This window comes from Heptranchias perlo, chromosome 2 (genome assembly GCF_035084215.1).
Source record: "Heptranchias perlo isolate sHepPer1 chromosome 2, sHepPer1.hap1, whole genome shotgun sequence".
NCBI classification, from domain to species: Eukaryota; Metazoa; Chordata; class Chondrichthyes; order Hexanchiformes; family Hexanchidae; genus Heptranchias; species Heptranchias perlo.
This window is the reverse complement of record NC_090326.1, coordinates 170,155,280-170,173,421: the sequence shown is the minus strand read 5'-3', so window position 1 is coordinate 170,173,421 and position 18,142 is coordinate 170,155,280. Positions and strand designations below refer to the sequence as shown.

The 18,142-nt window shown below is 62.4% G+C and overlaps 1 protein-coding gene across 3 annotated transcripts in view; it reads left to right on the top strand.

The window, feature by feature from the left end:
- Positions 1-18,142, top strand: part of LOC137300009 (tonsoku-like protein) — a 343,926-nt gene that overhangs the window by 254,384 nt on the left and 71,400 nt on the right. For all 3 annotated transcript variants that reach the window (XM_067969102.1, XM_067969095.1, XM_067969111.1), the window contains one exon: positions 366-421. In XM_067969102.1, the coding sequence (XP_067825203.1) occupies positions 366-421 (56 nt within the window). The remainder of the gene's footprint in view (positions 1-365; positions 422-18,142) is intronic.

The window sequence follows — 18,142 nt, the reverse complement described above, 5'->3', positions numbered from 1 at the left end:
TTGTTGAAGGAGGAAAGCTTTCGTCACAGAGAGTGGTTGAGGCAGAGACCATGATTGCATCATTTGGAGGAAAATTGGAAGCGAAGGAATATGGGGAGAGAGCGGGGCAGTGGGATCAGTTCCGGATTGCTCCAGCAAAGAGCCAGCACGGACACGATGGGCCGAATGGCTTCCTTCGGTTGCAGAAACCTCTGTGGCCCTCGGGTGCAATGCGGTCATGCGGATGCTCCGCCATCTTACTTTCTGGTTTACAAAGAGTGCGGTGAGATAACTGTTTGTGTTTTTTTTGGAAATTCTGGGCGATGGCTGGGTTCACTGCGAACCTGTTGGTTGCCGTGGTGATCGTCTGCCTCCTGTGCTTTCAGATAAAGGGCGCGTCGGCTCATCGAAATCTGGAGGGGCCAGGATAAAGAACACAAAGGTGAGTGAGATCAAAGACTTTCGCGCGTCTGCCACACGTCCGTCGCCAGAACCGGGCGTCGCTGGCGAGGCCGGCATCCGTTGCCCGCCCCGAGTTGCCCCTTGAGAAGGGGGCGATGGGCCTTCTCCTTGAAACCGCGGCAGCCCGGGGGGTGGGTGGGTGAATCATAGAATCATAGAAGTTACAACATGGAAACAGGCCCTTCGGCCCAACATGTCCATGTCGCCCAGTTTATACCACTAAGCTAGTCCCAATTGCCTGCACTTGGCCCATATCCCTCGATACCCATCTTACCCATGTAACTGTCCAAATGCTTTTTAAAAGACAAAATTGTACCCGCCTCTACTACTGCCTCTGGCAGCTCGTTCCAGACACTCACCACCCTTTGAGTGAAAAAATTGCCCCTCTGGACCCTTTTGTATCTCTCCCCTCTCACCTTAAATCTATGCCCCCTTGTTATAGACTCCCCTACCTTTGGGAAAAGATTTTGACTATCGACCTTATCTATGCCCCTCATTATTTTATAGACTTCTATAAGATCACCCCTTAACCTCCTACTCTCCAGGGAAAAAAGTCCCGGTCTGTCTAACCTCTCCCTGTAAGTCAAACCATCAAGTCCCGGTAGCATCCTAGTAAATCTTTTCTGCACTCTTTCTAGTTTAATAATATCCTTTCTATAATAGGGTGACCAGAACTGTACACAGTACTCCAAGTGTGGCCTCACCAATGCCCTGTACAACTTCAACAAGACATCCCAACTCCTGCATTCAATGTTCTGACCAATGAAACCAAGCATGTTTTTTTTTAATCTGCCTTGTGTCCGCCCATGCCACCAGCCTGTCTATATCCTCTTGAAGTCTATCACTATCCTCCTCACTGTTCACTACCCTTCCAAGTTTTGTGTCATCTGCAAATTTTGAAATTGTGCCCTGTACACCCAAGTCCAAGTCATTAATATATATCAAAAAAAGCAGTGGTCCCAGTACTGACCCCTGGGGAACACCACTGTACACCTCCCTCCAGTCTGAAAAACTTTTTTTTTTTTTTTTTACTATTTTTCCCTGACTTGACCTTATTCACTGATGCACTATTACTGTTAAACTCTCTGTCCCTTCCTATCACACTCTGCTTATCTTTACTCAAATCGTTACACTGCTCTATGGCCCTGGCTTTTCTCTTTAGGTTTATAAATTTCCCCTCACCTGAACCCTCCCCCTTGCTTTTTAGCTTAAAACCCTATATACCGCTCTAGTTATTCGATTCACCAGGACACTGGTTCTAGCCCGGTTTAAGGTGAAGGTGCTCCCGCGGTGCTGTTAGGCGGGGGAGGTTGCTGAGGCCGTGAGCGTTTTGTTTGCCAGTCACAGCCCGTGCAGGCTGCAGATAAAAGCCACATCCACCTACCCTCCTGCAACATGAAACTGAAACCGACTGAAACACTCCGTTTGAAGCTGGAAACGAATCTGCACCCGAACTCTCCTCGAGCCTTCTTTTTACAATAGTGCAGACAACTTTCAACCCCCCCCCCCCGAGGGCCTGTTTCACTCCGTTCTTCAGTTGTGCGTGTGGGAACAGAATGAAAACCAAAAGAATAGAGGTAAGACCCTTCAATAAGGATATAGAGGCACTGGAGACGGTGCAGAAAAGATTTGATGGGATGATACCAGAACTGAGAGATTTTATACCGACCAGGAAAGATTGAACAGGCTGGGGCTCTTTTCTCCAGAAAAGAGAAGGCTGAGGGGGTGACCTGATAGAGGTCTTTAAAATTATGAAAGGGTTTGATAGGTTAGACGTGGAGAATCACACAGTCATAGAATCATAGAAAGTTACGGCACAGAAAGAGGCCATTCGGCCCATCGTGTCCGTGCTGGCCGAAAATAATCCACCCGGACTAATCCCACTTTCCAGCTCTTGGTCCGTCATAGAATCGTAGAAAATTTACGGCACAGAAGGAGGCCATTCGGCCCATCGTGTCCGTGCTGGCCGAAAATGAGCCACCCGGACTAATCCCACTTCCCCGCACTCGGTCCGTAGCCCTGCAGGTCACGGCTCTTCAGGTGCACATCCAGGTACTTTTTAAATGAGTTGAGGGTTTCTGCCTCTCCCACCCTCTCAGGCAGTGAGTTCCAGACCCCCACCACCCTCTGGGGGAAAAAAATTCTCCTCAGCTCCCCTCTAATCCTTCTACCAATTACTTTAAATCTATGCCCCCTGGTTATTGACCCCTCCGCTAAGGGAAATAGGTCCTTCCTATCCACTCTATCTGGGCCCCTCATAATTTTGTACACCTCAATTAAATCACCCCTCAGCCTCCTCTGTTCCAAAGAAAACAACCCCAGCCTATCCAATCTTTCCTCATAGCTAAAATTCTCCAGTCCTGACAACATAGAAACATAGAAAATAGGAGCAGGAGTAGGCCATTCGGCCCTTCGAGTCTGCTCCGTCTTCAATATGATCATGGCTGATCCTCTATCTCAATACCATATTCCCGCTCTCTCCCCATACCCCTTGATCTTTTTGTGTCTAGAATTCTATCTAGCTCCTTCTTAAATATATTCAGTGACTTGGCCTCCACAGCCTTCTGTGGTAGAGAATTCCACAGGTTCACCACCCTCTGAGTGAAGACATTTCTCCTCATCTCAGTCCTAAATGTCCTACCCCGTATCCTGAGACTGTGACCCCTCGTTCTAGACCCCCCCCAGCCAGGGGAAACACCCTCCCTGCATCCAGTCTGTCGAGCCCTGTCAGAATTTTATATATTTCAAAGAGATCCCCTCTCATTCTTCTAAACTCGAGTGAATACAGGCCGAGTCGACCCAATCTCTCCTCATACGACAGTCCTGCCATCCCAGGACTCAGTCTGATGAACCTTCGCTGCACTCCCTCTATGGCAAGTATATCGGACGCTAAATCGGGCTGTGTCGTGCCCGTTGTTTCGGCGCTACACGGCCTCTCCGACATCCAAGATGGCGTCCTGGATGCGCACGCATGTTTCCAGTATGACGTGCGTCAGACGCCATCTTGGTATAGGAGTTAGCCCAGGCGCAGATAACGAACGCTGGAATCATGTAAATGGGGAGAAAATGGCTTCAATCAGTGTGCAACGCTGATTTAAAGTGACAGACACCATTTTGGGACTTAACGCTCAACTCAACGCACAGTCTTAACCCCGACCATCTGAACGTGTCTCAGAGTGTCTGGAGGATCCCCCACCAGTGCTATTTAAAGGGACCATGCAGGATTTACAGGTTGTGGCTGAATTATTGCTTCTGGCTGCCGAGACATTTGTAACTGTTTTTGGAGGTCTCCCAGACTTCAATACCAGGACACGGGGACATAGCCTAACATTTAGAGCCAGGACATGCAGGAGTGAAGTTAGGAAATGCTTCTACACGCAAAGGGTGGGAGACGTTTGGAACGATCTTCTACAGACGGTGGTTGATGCTAGCTCAATTGTGAATGTTAAATCTGAGATCGATAGATTTCTGTGAACCAAGGGTATTAAGGGATATGGGTCTAAGGCGGGTATATGGAGTTAGGTCACAGGTCAACCATGATCTCATTGAATGGCGGAACAGGCTCGAGGGGTTAAATGCCACGGCCACTTGCTGCCTCTTGATATGCGCCACCTTCTCCTGCAAGAAAGCGGGACGTGTGTCTGGGTGATGTGCCTGTCATGGTTGAATAGCTGCCAGTGTGTGTGGCCTGAGAGTTGTGGGCGGGCGGCTTGAAACAGTGGTAATGTGTGAGGGTGAGAGGAAGCATCTGATTGGAAGAGTTGAGTACTGATGGAAAGAGTTTATTGGTATGTGGGTGATGGGGGTGTAGTGTGTGGAGCAGTTGGTGGGAGACGCCACTTGACAGTTGACCTTACTCACCTTGACCACTCATGTCAAAGCATTGAACTTCTTCCTGCACTGCATCCATGGTCATGATGCTGTGCGTCTGGAATTGACTTCGTCCCCTGCTGCCTCCCACTGACTTTTGGGTATATGTCTGGAGGGCCTCTTGCCCCCCCCAACCCTGCAGATATAGGATGTCCCTCCTTTTGTCCACCTCTTGCACCAAGGTCTCTAGTGCATCAGCAGAGAACCTTGGTGCACGCACTCTCCCAGGCCTGGTACAAACTCAGATCGGCAGATTGGTGAGGTCTGGTGTGCAGAATGGAGGATGTGGGATTTAGTAGTGTGCAACCTTTATTCAATATTTTAACATAACTCATCAGTGTGTAAACATAGGGATGGGACCTGCATCTGTGTTTTACGTGTGCGATGTCTGATCTCAGTTCAGATTCATGCAGACAGTGGACTGTTATTTTCAGCAAATAACAGGTACCAGCTCCCTTTAAGAGATTTCTAAGCAACATCCTCCCTTTAAGAGATTGAGCTCCCCCTGGTGGTGAAAAGTGCGAATTGCACTGATTCCACGAGCAAGGCCAAAAAAGGAATAGTGATTGTGGGTAAGTCCTCGGGGTAATAGCGCATCACGCTACCTACGCCCAAAAACGGCCCCTGTTTTGCTGCAGTTGTACAGGGCATTGGTGAGACCACATCCAGAATACTGTGTGCAGTTTTGGTCTCCTTATTTAAGAAAGGACATAATTGCTTTGGAGGCGGTTCAGAGAAGGTTCACTCGACTGATTCCTGGGATGAGGGGGTTATCTTATGAGGAAAGGTTGGACAAGTTGGGCCTGTATACACTGGAGTTTAGAAGAATGAGAGATGATCTTATTGAAACATATAAGATCCTGAGGGGACTAGAAGGGGTAAATGCTGAGAGGATGTTTCCCCTTGTGGGAGAGACTAGAACTAGGGGCCACAGTTTAAAAATAAGGGGTCTCCCATTTAAGATGGAGATGAGGAGAAATTTTTTCTCTCAGAGGGTCATGAGTCTGTGGAACTCCCTTCCCCAGAGAGCGGTGGAGGCAGGGTCATTGAATATTTTTAAGGCTGAGTTAGATAGATTCCTGATTAACAAGGGAGTCAAAGGTTATAGTAGGTAAACGGGAAAGTAGGGTTGAGGTCACAATCAGATCAGCCGTGATCTTATCAAATGGCAGAGCAGGCTCGAGGGGCCGAATGGCCGACTCCTGCTCTTAATTTGTATTTTCGTATCCAATTTTTCCTCTATCCTTTCTTAGGTAAGGAGACCAAAACTGCACACAATACTCCAGGTGTGGTCTCACCAAGGCCCTGCATAACTGCAGTTAAGACATCCCTGCTCCTGTACTCAAATCCTCTTGCAATGAAGGCCAACATACCATTTGCCTTCCTAACTGCTTGCTGCACCTGCATGTTTGCTTTCAGTGACTGGTGTACAAGGACACCCAGGTCCCTTTACACATCAACATTCCCCAATCTATCACCATTTCAATAATACTCTGCCTTTCTGTTTTTCCTTCCGAAGTGGATAACTTCACATTTATCCACATTATACTGCATCTGCCATGTATTTGCCAACTCACTCAACTTGTCTAAATCGCCTTGAAGCCTGTTTGCATCCTCCTCACAACTCACAATCCCACCTAGTTTTGTGTCGTCAGCAAATTTGGAAATATTACATTTGGTTCCCTCATCCAAATCATTGATATATATTGTGAATATCTGGGGCCCAAGCACTGATCCCTGCGGTACCCCACTAGTCACCGCCTGTCACCCCGAAAAAGACCCATTTATTCCCACTCTCTGTTTCCTGTCTGTTAACCAATTTTCAATCCATGCCAGTATATTACCACCAATCACTTGTACTTTAATTTTGCACACTAACCTCTTATGTGGGACTTTACCAAAGGCCTTCTGAAAATCCAAATACACCACATCCACTGGTTCTCCCCTATCTATTCTACCAGTTACATCCTCAAAAAACTCCAGTAGGTTTGTCAAACATGATTTCCCTTTCATAAATCCATGTTGACTTTGTCTAATCCCGTTGATATTTTCTAAGTGTCCTGTTATCACATCCTTTCTAATAGACTCTAGCATTTTCCCTACTACTGATGTTGGGCTAACCGGTCTGTAGTTTCCTGTTTTCTCTCCCTCCTTTTTTAAATAGTGGGGTTACATTTGCCACCCTCCAGTCTGCAGGAACTGTTCCATAATCTGTAGAATTTTGGAAGATGACAACTAATGCATCCACTATTTCCATGGCTACCTCTTTTATTACTCTGGGATGCAGATTATCAGGCCCTGGGGCTTTCAGTCCCATGAATTTCTCCAGCACTATTTTTTTTTTACTAATATTAATTTCCTTTAATTCCTCCTCCTCACTCGTCCCTTGGTTCCCTCGCATTTCTGGGAAGTTATTTGTGTCCTCTTCCATGAAGACAGAACCAAAGTATTTGTTTAATTGCTCTGCCATTTCCCTGTTCCCCATTATAAATTCTCCCGTTTCTGTCTGTAAGGGACCTACATTTGTCTTCACTAATCTTTTTCTCTTTACATACTTGTAGAAGCTTTTACAGTCCATTTTTATGTTCCTTGCAAGTTTACTCTCATACTCTATTTTCCCCTCGTAATCAATCTCTTGGTCCTTTTTTGCTGAATTCTAAACTGCTCCCAATCCTCAGACTTGCTACTTTTTCTGGCAACTTTATATGACTCCTCTTTGGATCTAATACTATCCTAAATTTCTTTTGTTAGCCATCTTCGTAAATCTCCTCTGTACCCTCTCTAGTGCAATCACATCTTTCCTGTAATGTGGTGACCAGAACTGTACCCAGTACTCAAGCTGCGGCCTAACCAGTGTTTTATACAGTTCCAGCATAACATCCCTGCTCTTATATTCTATGCCTCGGCTAATAAAGGAAAGTATCCCGTATGCCTTCTTAACCACCTTGTCTACCTGTCCTGCTACCTTCAGGGATCTGTGGACATGCACTCCAAGGTCCCTCACTTCCTCCACACCTCTCAGTATCCTCCCATTTATTGTGTATTCCTTTGCCTTGTTTGCTCTCCCCAAATGCATTACCTCACACTTCTCTGGATTGAATTCCATTTGCCACTTTTCTGCCCATTGATATCTTCCTGCAGTCCACAGCTTTCCTTCTCACCATCAACCACAAGGCCAATTTTTGTATCATCCGAGACGATATTTCTATATTGTGGGAGGAGACCAGAACTAGGGGTCATAAATAGTCACTAATAAATCTAATAAGGAATTCAGGAGAAACTTCTTTACCCAGAGAGTGGTGAGAATGTGGAACTCGCTCCCACAAGGAGTAGTCGAGGGGAACAGTGTCGATAGATTTAAGGGGAAGCTCGATAAACACATGAGGGAGAAAGGAATAGAAGGATATGCTGATAGGGTGAGATGGGGTAGGGAGGGAGGAGGCTCGTGTGGAGCATAAACACCAGCATTGACCAGGTGGGCCGAATGGCCTGTTTCTGTGCTGCAGACTCGATGTAATTCGATGTAAAACTGTACGGTGCAGTGAGAGATGTGATAAAAAGCACAACACGATTTCGCTTCAACTGCAAGGTGTCACCGTGGTTTAGTGGGCCGCACTCTTGCCTCGAGGTCAGAAGGTCGTGGGTTCAATCCCACTCCAGAGACTTCAGCCCATAATCCAGGCTGACACTCCCAGTGCAGTACTGAGGGAGAGCCGCACTGTCGGAGGGTCAGTACTGAGGGAGCGCCGCACTGTCGGAGGGTCAGGACTGAGGGAGCGCTGCACTGTCGGAGGGTCAGTACTGAGGGAGCGCTGCACTGTCGGAGGGTCAGTACTGAGGGAGCGCTGCACTGTCGGAGGGTCAGTACTGAGGGAGAGCCGCACTGTCGGAGGGTCAGTACTGAGGGAGAGCCGCACTGTCGGAGGGTCAGTACTGAGGGAGAGCAGCACTGTCGGAGGGTCAGTACTGAGGGAGCGCTGCACTGTCGGATGGTCAGTACTGAGGGAGTGCTGCACTGTCGGAGGGTCAGTACTGAGGGAGCGCTGCACTGTCGGAGGGTCAGTACTGAGGAGCGCTGCACTGTCGGAGGGTCAGTACTGAGGGAGAGCCGCACTGTCGGAGGGTCAGTACTGAGGGAGCGCTGCACTGTCGGAGGGTCAGTACTGAGGGAGAGCAGCACTGTCGGAGGGTCAGTACTGAGGAGCGCTGCACTGTCGGAGGGTCAGTACTGAGGGAGAGCCGCACTGTCGGAGGGTCAGTACTGAGGGAGAGCCGCACTGTCGGAGGGTCAGTACTGAGGGAGAGCCGCACTGTCGGAGGGTCAGTACTGAGGGAGAGCCGCACTGTCGGAGGGTCAGTACTGAGGGAGAGCAGCACTGTCGGAGGGTCAGTACTGAGGGAGCGCTGCACTGTCGGATGGTCAGTACTGAGGGAGCGCTGCACTGTCGGAGGGTCAGTACTGAGGGAGCGCTGCACTGTCGGAGGGTCAGTACTGAGGAGCGCTGCACTGTCGGAGGGTCAGTACTGAGGGAGCGCCGCACTGTCGGAGGGTCAGTACTGAGGGAGCGCTGCACTGTCGGAGGGTCAGTACTGAGGGAGCGCCGCACTGTCGGAGGGTCACCAGCTGAAGATCGGGGGAGTTCTCCCCGGTGTCTTGGTCAATATTCACCCATCAACCAACATCGTCATTTTCACATTGCTGTGGACGTCCTGAGATTGTGAAAGGCGAGCAGAGGACAGACGTTCCCCCCGCTCTGCCTCCGCTCGCTCCCCCCGCTCTGCCCTCCCTCGCTCTCCCCCCCTCCCTAGCTCTCCCCGCTCTCCCTCGCCCTCCCCCGCCATCTCCCTCGCCATCCCTCGCCATTCCCCGCTCTCCTTGCCCTCCCCGCTCTCCTCGCCCTCCCTTGCAATTCCCCGCCCTCCCTCGCCATCCCTCGCCCTCCCCCGCCATCCCTTGCCCTCCCCCGCTCTCCCTCGCCCTCCCCCGCTCTCCTCTCCCTCGCCCTCCCCCGCTCCTCTCCCTCGCCCTCCCCCGCTCTCCCTCGCTCTCCCCGCTTTCCCTCGCCACCCCCCGCCCTCCCTCGCTCTCCCCCGCCAACCCCCGCTCTTCCTCGCCATCCCCCGCCCTCCCTCGCCATCCCCCGCCCTCCCTCGCTCTCCCCCGCTCTCCTCTCCCTCGCCCTCCCCCGCTCCTCTCCCTCGCCCTCCCCCGCTCCTCTCCCTCGCCCTCCCCCGCTCTCCCTCGCTCTCCCCTCTCTCCCTCGCCATCCCCTGCTCTCCCCGCCCTCCCTCGCTCTCCCCTCTCTCGCCCTCCCCCGCTCTCCTCTCCCTCGCCCTCCCTCGCTCTCCCCGCTTTCCCTCGCCACCCCCCGCCCTCCCTCGCTCTCCCCCGCCAACCCCCGCTCTCCCTCGCCATCCCCCGCCCTCCCTCGCTCTCCCCCGCCAACCCCCGCTCTCCCTCGCCCTCCCTCGCTCTCCCTCGCTCTCCCCCGCCAACCCCCGCTCTCCCTCGCTCTCCCCCACCCTCCCTCGCTCTCCCCCGCCAACCCCCGCTCTCCCCCGCCAACCCCCGCTCTCCCTCGCCCTCCCTCGCTCTCCCTCGCTCTCCCCCGCCAACCCCCGCTCTCCCTCGCTCTCCCCCACCCTCCCTCGCTCTCCCCCGCCAACCCCCGCTCTCCCCCGCCAACCCCCGCTCTCCCTCGCCATCCCCCGCCCTCCCTCGCTCTCCCCCGCCAACCCCCGCTCTCCCTCGCCCTCCCTCGCTCTCCCTCGCTCTCCCCCGCCAACCCCCGCTCTCCCTCGCTCTCCCCCACCCTCCCTCGCTCTCCCCCGCCAACCCCCGCTCTCCCCCGCCAACCCCCGCTCTCCCTCGCCATCCCCCACCCTCCCTCGCTCTCCCCCGCCAACCCCCGCTCTCCCCCGCCAACCCCCGCTCTCCCTCGCCAACCCCCGCTCTCCCCCGCCAACCCCCGCTCTCCCCCGCCAACCCCCGCCCTCCCTCACCCTCCCTCGCTCTCCCTCGCTCTCCCCCGCCAACCCCCGCTCTCCCTCGCCCTCCCTCGCTCTCCCTCGCTCTCCCCCGCCAACCCCCGCTCTCCCCCGCCAACCCCCGCTCTCCCTCGCCAACCCCCGCTCTCCCCCGCCAACCCCCGCTCTCCCCCGCCAACCCCCGCTCTCCCTCGCCCTCCCTCGCTCTCCCTCGCTCTCCCTCGCCAACCCTCGCTCTCCCCCGCCAACCCCCGCTCTCCCCCGCCAACCCCCGCTCTCCCTCGCCCTCCCTCGCTCTCGCTCGCTCTCCCCCGCCAACCCCCGCTCTCCCTCGCCATCCCCCACCCTCCCTCGCTCTCCCCCGCCAACCCCCGCTCTCCCTCGCCAACCCCCGCTCTCCCCCGCCAACCCCCGCTCTCCCCCGCCAACCCCCGCTCTCCCTCGCCCTCCCTCGCTCTCCCCGCCCTCCCCCGCTCTCCTCTCCCTCGCCCTCCTTCGCTCTCCCCGCTCTCCCTCGCCATCCCCTGCTCTCCCCGCCCTCCCCCGCCCTCCCCCGCTCTCCCCTCCCTCGCCCTCCCCCGCTCTCCCCTCTCTCGCCCTCCCCCGCTCTCCCCTCCCTCGCCCTCCCCCGCTCTCCCCTCTCTCGCCCTCCCCCGCTCTCCTCTCCCTCGCCCTCCCTCGCTCTCCCCCGCCAACCCCCGCTCTTCCTCGCCATCCCCCGCCCTCCCTCGCTCTCCCCCGCCAACCCCCGCTCTCCCTCGCCCTCCCTCGCTCTCCCTCGCTCTCCCTCGCCATCCCCCGCCCTCCCTCGCTCTCCCCCGCCAACCCCCGCTCTCCCTCGCCCTCCCTCGCTCTCCCTCGCTCTCCCCCGCCAACCCCCGCTCTCCCCCGCCAACCCCCGCTCTCCCTCGCCATCCCCTGCTCTCCCCGCCCTCCCCCGCTCTCCTCTCCCTCGCCCTCCTTCGCTCTCCCCGCTCTCCCTCGCCATCCCCTGCTCTCCCCGCCCTCCCCCGCCCTCCCCCGCTCTCCCCTCCCTCGCCCTCCCCCGCTCTCCTCTCCCTCGCCCTCCCTCGCTCTCCCCCGCCAACCCCCGCTCTCCCTCGCCAACCCCCGCTCTCCCTCGCCAACCCCCGCCCTCCCTCGCCCTCCCTCGCTCTCCCTCGCCCTCCCCCGCTCTCCCTCGCCAACCCCCGACCTCCTCGCCCTCCCCCGCTCTCCCTCGCCATCCCCCGCCCTCCCCCGCTCTCCCTCATCATCCCCCGCCCACCCTCGCCCTCCCTCGCCCACCCTCGCCCTCCCCGCCATCTCCCTCGCCATTCCCCGCCCTCCCTCGCCCTCCACTCGCCATCCCCCGCTCTACCTCGCCCTCCCTCGCCCACCCTCGCCCTCCCCGCCATCTCCCTCGCCATTCCCCGCTATCCCTCGCACTCCCTCGCTCTCCCCCTTTCACCCCGTTCTCCCTCGCCCCCCCCGCTCTCCCTCGCCCACCCCCGCTCTCCCTCGCTCTCCCTCGCCCCCCCCCGCTCTCCCTCGCCCACCCCCGCTCTCCCTCGCCCTCCCTCGCTCTCCCCGCTCTCCCCCGCCAACCCCCGCTCTCCCTCGCCATCCCCCGCCCTCCCTCGCTCTCCCCCGCCAACCCCCGCTCTCCCTCGCCAACCCCCGCCCTCCCTCGCCCTCCCTCGCTCTCCCTCGCCCACCCCCGCTCTCCCTCGCCATTCCTCGCCCTCCCCCGCTCTCCCTCGCCATTCCCCGACCTCCTCGCCCTCCTCCGCTCTCCCTCGCCCTCCCTCGCTCTCCCCGCTCTCCCCCGCCAACCCCCGCTCTCCCTCGCCATCCCCCGCCCTCCCTCGCTCTCCCCCGCCAACCCCCGCTCTCCCTCGCCAACCCCCGCTCTCCCTCGCCATCCCCGCCCTCCCTCGCCCTCCCTCGCTCTCCCTCGCCCACCCCCGCTCTCCCTCGCCATTCCTCGCCCTCCCCCGCTCTCCCTCGCCATTCCCCGACCTCCTCGCCCTCCCCCGCTCTCCCTCGCCATCCCCCGCCCTCCCTCGCCATCCCCCGCCCTCCCTCGCTCTCCCTCGCCCTCCCCCGCTCTCCCTCGCCAACCCCCGCTCTCCCTCGCCATCCCCCGCCCTCCCTCGCCCTCCCTCGCTCTCCCTCGCCCACCCCCGCTCTCCCTCGCCATTCCTCGCCCTCCCTCGCCCTCCCCCGCTCTCCCTCACCATTCCCCGACCTCCTCGCCCTCCCCCGCTCTCCCTCATCATCCCCCGCCCACCCTTGCCCTCCCTCGCCCACCCTCGCCCTCCCCGCCATCTCCCTCGCCATTCCCCGCTCTCCCTCGCCCTCCCTCGCCATCCCCCGCTCTACCTCGCCCTCCCTCGCCCACCCTCGCCCTCCCCGCCATCTCCCTCGCCATTCCCCGCTCTCCCTCGCCCTCCCTCGCACTCCCTCGCTCTCCCCCTTTCACCCCGCTCTCCCACGCTCTCCCCGCTCTCCCTCGCCCACCCCCGCTCTCCCTCGCCCTCCCCCGCTCTCCCTCGCCCACCCCCGCTCTCCCTCGCCATCCCCCGCCCTCCCTCGCTCTCCCTCGCCCTCCCCCGCTCTCCCTCGCCCACCCCCGCTCTCCCTCGCCATCCCCCGCCCTCCCTCGCCCTCCCTCGCTCTCCCTCGCTCCCCCTCGCCATTCCTCGCTCTCCCTCGCCCTCCCCCGCTCTCCCTCGCCCACCCCCGCTCTCCCTCGCCCACCCCCGCTCTCCTCGCCCTCCCCCGCTCTCCCCGCTCTCCCTCGCCCTCCCCCGCTCTCCCTCGCCCACCCCCGCTCTCCTCGCCCTCCCCCGCTCTCCCCGCTCTCCCTCGCCCACCCCCGCTCTGCTCGCCCTCCCCCGCTCTCCCCGCTCTCCCTCGCCCACCCCCGCTCTCCTCGCCCTCCCCCGCTCTCCCCGCTCTCCCTCGCCCTCCCCCGCTCTCCCTCGCCCACCCCCGCTCTCCCTCGCCCACCCCCGCTCTCCCTCGCCCACCCCCGCTCTCCCTCACCCACCCCCGCTCTCCCTCGCCCACCCTCGCTCTCCCTCGCTCTCCCTCGCCCTCCCTCGCCCACCCCCGCTCTCCCTCGCCCACCCCCGCTCTCCCTCGCCATTCCCCGCCCTCCCTCACCCTCCCCTGCTCTCCCCGCTCTCCCTCGCCATTCCCCGCTCTCCCTCGCCATCCCCCGCTCTACCTCGCCCTCCCCCGCCACCTCCCTCGCACTCCCTCGCTCTCCCCGCTCTCCCTCGCCCACCCCCGCTCTCCCTCGCCCTCCCCCGCTCTCCCCGCTCTCCCTCGCCCTCCCCCGCTCTCCCCGCTCTCCCTCACCCTCCCCCGCTCTCCCCGCTCTCCCTCGCCCACCCCCGCTCTCCCTCGCCCACCCCCGCTCTCCCTCGCCATTCCTCGCCCTCCCTCGCCCTCCCCCGCTCTGCCTCGCTCTCCCCGCTCTCCCTCGCCCTCCCCCGCTCTCCCCGCTCTCCCTCACCCTCCCCTGCTCTCCCCGCTCTCCCTCGCCATTCCTCGCCCTCCCCCGCTCTCCCCGCTCTCCCTCACCCTCCCCTGCTCTCCCCGCTCTCCCTCGCCATTCCTCGCCCTCCCCCGCTCTCCCTCGCCCTCCCCTGCTCTCCCTGCTCTCCCTCGCCCACCCCCGCTCTCCCTCGCCATTCCTCGCCCTCCCCCGCTCTCCCCGCTCTCCCTCGCCAACCCCCGCTCTCCCTCGCCAACCCTCGCCCTCCCCCGCCCTCCCTCGCTCTCCCCCGCCAACCCCCGCTCTCCCTCGCCAACCCCCGCCCTCCCTCGCCCTCCCTCGCTCTCCCTCGCCCACCCCCGCTCTCCCTCGCCATTCCTCGCCCTCCCCCGCTCTCCCTCGCCATTCCCCGCCCTCCCTCGCTCTCCCTCGCCCTCCTCCGCTCTCCCTCGCCATCCCCAGCCCTCCCTCGCCCTCCCTCGCTCTCCCCGCTCTCCCCCGCCAACCCCCGCTCTCCCTCGCCATTCCCCGACCTCCTCGCTCTCCCTCGCCATCCCCCGCCCTCCCTCGCTCTCCCCCGCCAATCCCCGCTCTCCCTCGTCAACCCCCGCTCTCCCTCGCCATCCCCGCCCTCCCTCGCCCTCCCTCGCTCTCCCTCGCCCACCCCCGCTCTCCCTCGCCATTCCTCGCCCTCCCCCGCTCTCCCTCGCCATTCCCCGACCTCCTCGCCCTCCCCCGCTCTCCCTCGCCATCCCCCGCCCTCCCTCGCTCTCCCTCGCCCTCCCCCGCTCTCCCTCGCCATCCCCCGCTCTCCCTCGCCATTCCCCGACCTCCTCGCCCTCCCCCGCTCTCCCTCGCCATCCCCCGCCCTCCCTCGCTCTCCCTCGCCCTCCCCCGCTCTCCCTCGCCAACCCCCGCTCTCCCTCGCCATCCCCCGCCCTCCCTCGCCCTCCCTCGCTCTCCCTCGCCCACCCCCGCTCTCCCTCGCCATTCCTCGCCCTCCCTCGCCCTCCCCCGCTCTCCCTCGCCATTCCCCGACCTCCTCGCCCTCCCCCGCTCTCCCTCGCCATCCCCCGCCCTCCCCCGCTCTCCCTCATCATCCCCCGCCCACCCTCGCCCTCCCTCGCCCACCCTCGCCCTCCCCGCCATCTCCCTCGCCATTCCCCGCTCTCCCTCGCCCTCCCTCGCCATCCCCCGCTCTACCTCGCCCTCCCTCGCCCACCCTCGCCCTCCCCGCCATCTCCCTCGCCATTCCCCGCTCTCCCTCGCCCTCCCTCGCACTCCCTCGCTCTCCCCCTTTCACCCCGCTCTCCCACGCTCTCCCCGCTCTCCCTCGCCCACCCCCGCTCTCCCTCGCCCTCCCCCGCTCTCCCTCGCCCTCCCCCGCTCTCCCCGCTCTCCCTCGCCCACCCCCGCTCTCCCTCGCCATCCCCCGCCCTCCCTCGCTCTCCCTCGCCCTCCCCCGCTCTCCCTCGCCAACCCCCGCTCTCCCTCGCCATCCCCCGCCCTCCCTCGCCCTCCCTCGCCCTCCCTCGCTCTCCCTCGCTCCCCCTCGCCATTCCTCGCTCTCCCTCGCCCTCCCCCGCTCTCCCTCGCCCACCCCCGCTCTCCCTCGCCCACCCCCGCTCTCCTCGCCCTCCCCCGCTCTCCCCGCTCTCCCTCGCCCTCCCCCGCTCTCCCTCGCCCACCCCCGCTCTCCTCGCCCTCCCCCGCTCTCCCCGCTCTCCCTCGCCCACCCCCGCTCTGCTCGCCCTCCCCCGCTCTCCCCGCTCTCCCTCGCCCACCCCCGCTCTCCTCGCCCTCCCCCGCTCTCCCCGCTCTCCCTCGCCCACCCCCGCTCTCCCTCGCCCACCCCCGCTCTCCCTCGCCCACCCCCGCTCTCCCTCACCCACCCCCGCTCTCCCTCGCCCACCCTCGCTCTCCCTCGCTCTCCCTCGCCCTCCCTCGCCCACCCCCGCTCTCCCTCGCCCACCCCCGCTCTCCCTCGCCATTCCCCGCCCTCCCTCACCCTCCCCTGCTCTCCCCGCTCTCCCTCGCCATTCCCCGCTCTCCCTCGCCATCCCCCGCTCTACCTCGCCCTCCCCCGCCACCTCCCTCGCACTCCCTCGCTCTCCCCGCTCTCCCTCGCCCACCCCCGCTCTCCCTCGCCCTCCCCCGCTCTCCCCGCTCTCCCTCGCCCTCCCCCGCTCCCCCCGCTCTCCCTCACCCTCCCCCGCTCTCCCCGCTCTCCCTCGCCCACCCCCGCTCTCCCTCGCCCACCCCCGCTCTCCCTCGCCATTCCCCGCTCTCCTCGCCCACCCCCGCTCTCCCTCGCCCACCCCCGCTCTCCCTCGCCCACCCCCGCTCTCCCTCGCCATTCCTCGCCCTCCCTCGCCCTCCCCCGCTCTGCCTCGCTCTCCCCGCTCTCCCTCGCCCTCCCCCGCTCTCCCCGCTCTCCCTCACCCTCCCCTGCTCTCCCCGCTCTCCCTCGCCATTCCTCGCCCTCCCCCGCTCTCCCTCGCCCTCCCCTGCTCTCCCTGCTCTCCCTCGCCCACCCCCGCTCTCCCTCGCCATTCCTCGCTCTCCCTCGCCCTCCCCCGCTCTCCCCGCTCTCCCTCACCCTCCCCTGCTCTCCCCGCTCTCCCTCGCCCTCCCTCGCTCTCCCCGCTCTCCCTCGCTCTCCCTGCTCTCCCTCGCCCACCCCCGCTCTCCCTCGCCATTCCTCGCTCTCCCTCACCCTCCCCCGCTCTCCCCGCTCTCCCTCGCCCTCCCCCGCTCTCCCTCGCCCTCCCCCGCTCTCCCCGCTCTCCCTCACCCTCCCTCGCTCTCCCCGCTCTCCCTCGCTCTCCCTGCTCTCCCTCGCCCACCCCCGCTCTCCCTCGCCATTCCTCGCTCTCCCTCGCCCTCCCCCGCTCTCCCCGCTCTCCCTCGCCCTCCCCCGCTCTCCCTCGCCCTCCCCCGCTCTCCCTGCTCTCCCTCGCCCACCCCCGCTCTCCCTCGCCCTCCCTCGCTCTCCCTGCTCTCCCTCGCCCACCCCCGCTCTCCCTCGCCATTCCTCGCTCTCCCTCGCCCTCCCCCGCTCTCCCTGCTCTCCCTCGCCCACCCCCGCTCTCCCTCGCTCTCTCTGCTCTCCCTCGCCCACCCCCGCTCTCCCTCGCCATTCCTCGCTCTCCCTCGCCCTCCCCCGTTCTCCCTCGCTCTCCCTCGCCCACCCCCGCTCTCCCTCGCCATTCCTCGCTCTCCCTCGCCCTCCCCCGCTCTCCCTCGCTCTCCCTCGCCCTCCCCCGCTCTCCCCGCTCTCCCTCGCCCTCCCCCGCTCTCCCTCGCCCTCCCCCGCTCTCCCCGCTCTCCCTCACCCTCCCCTGCTCTCCCCGCTCTCCCTCGCCATTCCTCGCTCTCCCTCGCCCTCCCCCCGCTCTCCCCGCTCTCCCTCGCCATCCCCCGCCCTCCCTCGCCCTCCCTCGCCCTCCCCCGCTCTCCCTCGCCATTCCCCGACCTCCTCGCCCTCCTCCGCTCTCCCTCGCCCTCCCTCGCTCTCCCCGCTCTCCCCCGCCAACCCCCGCTCTCCCTCGCCATCCCCCGCCCTCCCTCGCTCTCCCCCGCCAACCCCCGCTCTCCCTCGCCAACCCCCGCTCTCCCTCGCCATCCCCGCCCTCCCTCGCCCTCCCTCGCTCTCCCTCGCCCACCCCCGCTCTCCCTCGCCATTCCTCGCCCTCCCCCGCTCTCCCTCGCCATTCCCCGACCTCCTCGCCCTCCCCCGCTCTCCCTCGCCATCCCCCGCCCTCCCTCGCTCTCCCTCGCCCTCCCCCGCTCTCCCTCGCCAACCCCTGCTCTCCCTCGCCATCCCCCGCCCTCCCTCGCCCTCCCTCGCTCTCCCTCGCCCACCCCCGCTCTCCCTCGCCATTCCTCGCCCTCCCTCGCCCTCCCCCGCTCTCCCTCGCCATTCCCCGACCTCCTCGCCCTCCCCCGCTCTCCCTCGCCATCCCCCGCCCTCCCCCGCTCTCCCTCATCATCCCCCGCCCACCCTCGCCCTCCCTCGCCCACCCTCGCCCTCCCCGCCATCTCCCTCGCCATTCCCCGCTCTCCCTCGCCCTCCCTCGCCATCCCCCGCTCTACCTCGCCCTCCCTCGCCCACCCTCGCCCTCCCCGCCATCTCCCTCGCCATTCCCCGCTCTCCCTCGCCCTCCCTCGCACTCCCTCGCTCTCCCCCTTTCACCCCGCTCTCCCACGCTCTCCCCGCTCTCCCTCGCCCACCCCCGCTCTCCCTCGCCCTCCCCCGCTCTCCCTCGCCCTCCCCCGCTCTCCCCGCTCTCCCTCGCCCACCCCCGCTCTCCCTCGCCCACCCCCGCTCTCCCTCGCCCTCCCCCGCTCTCCCTC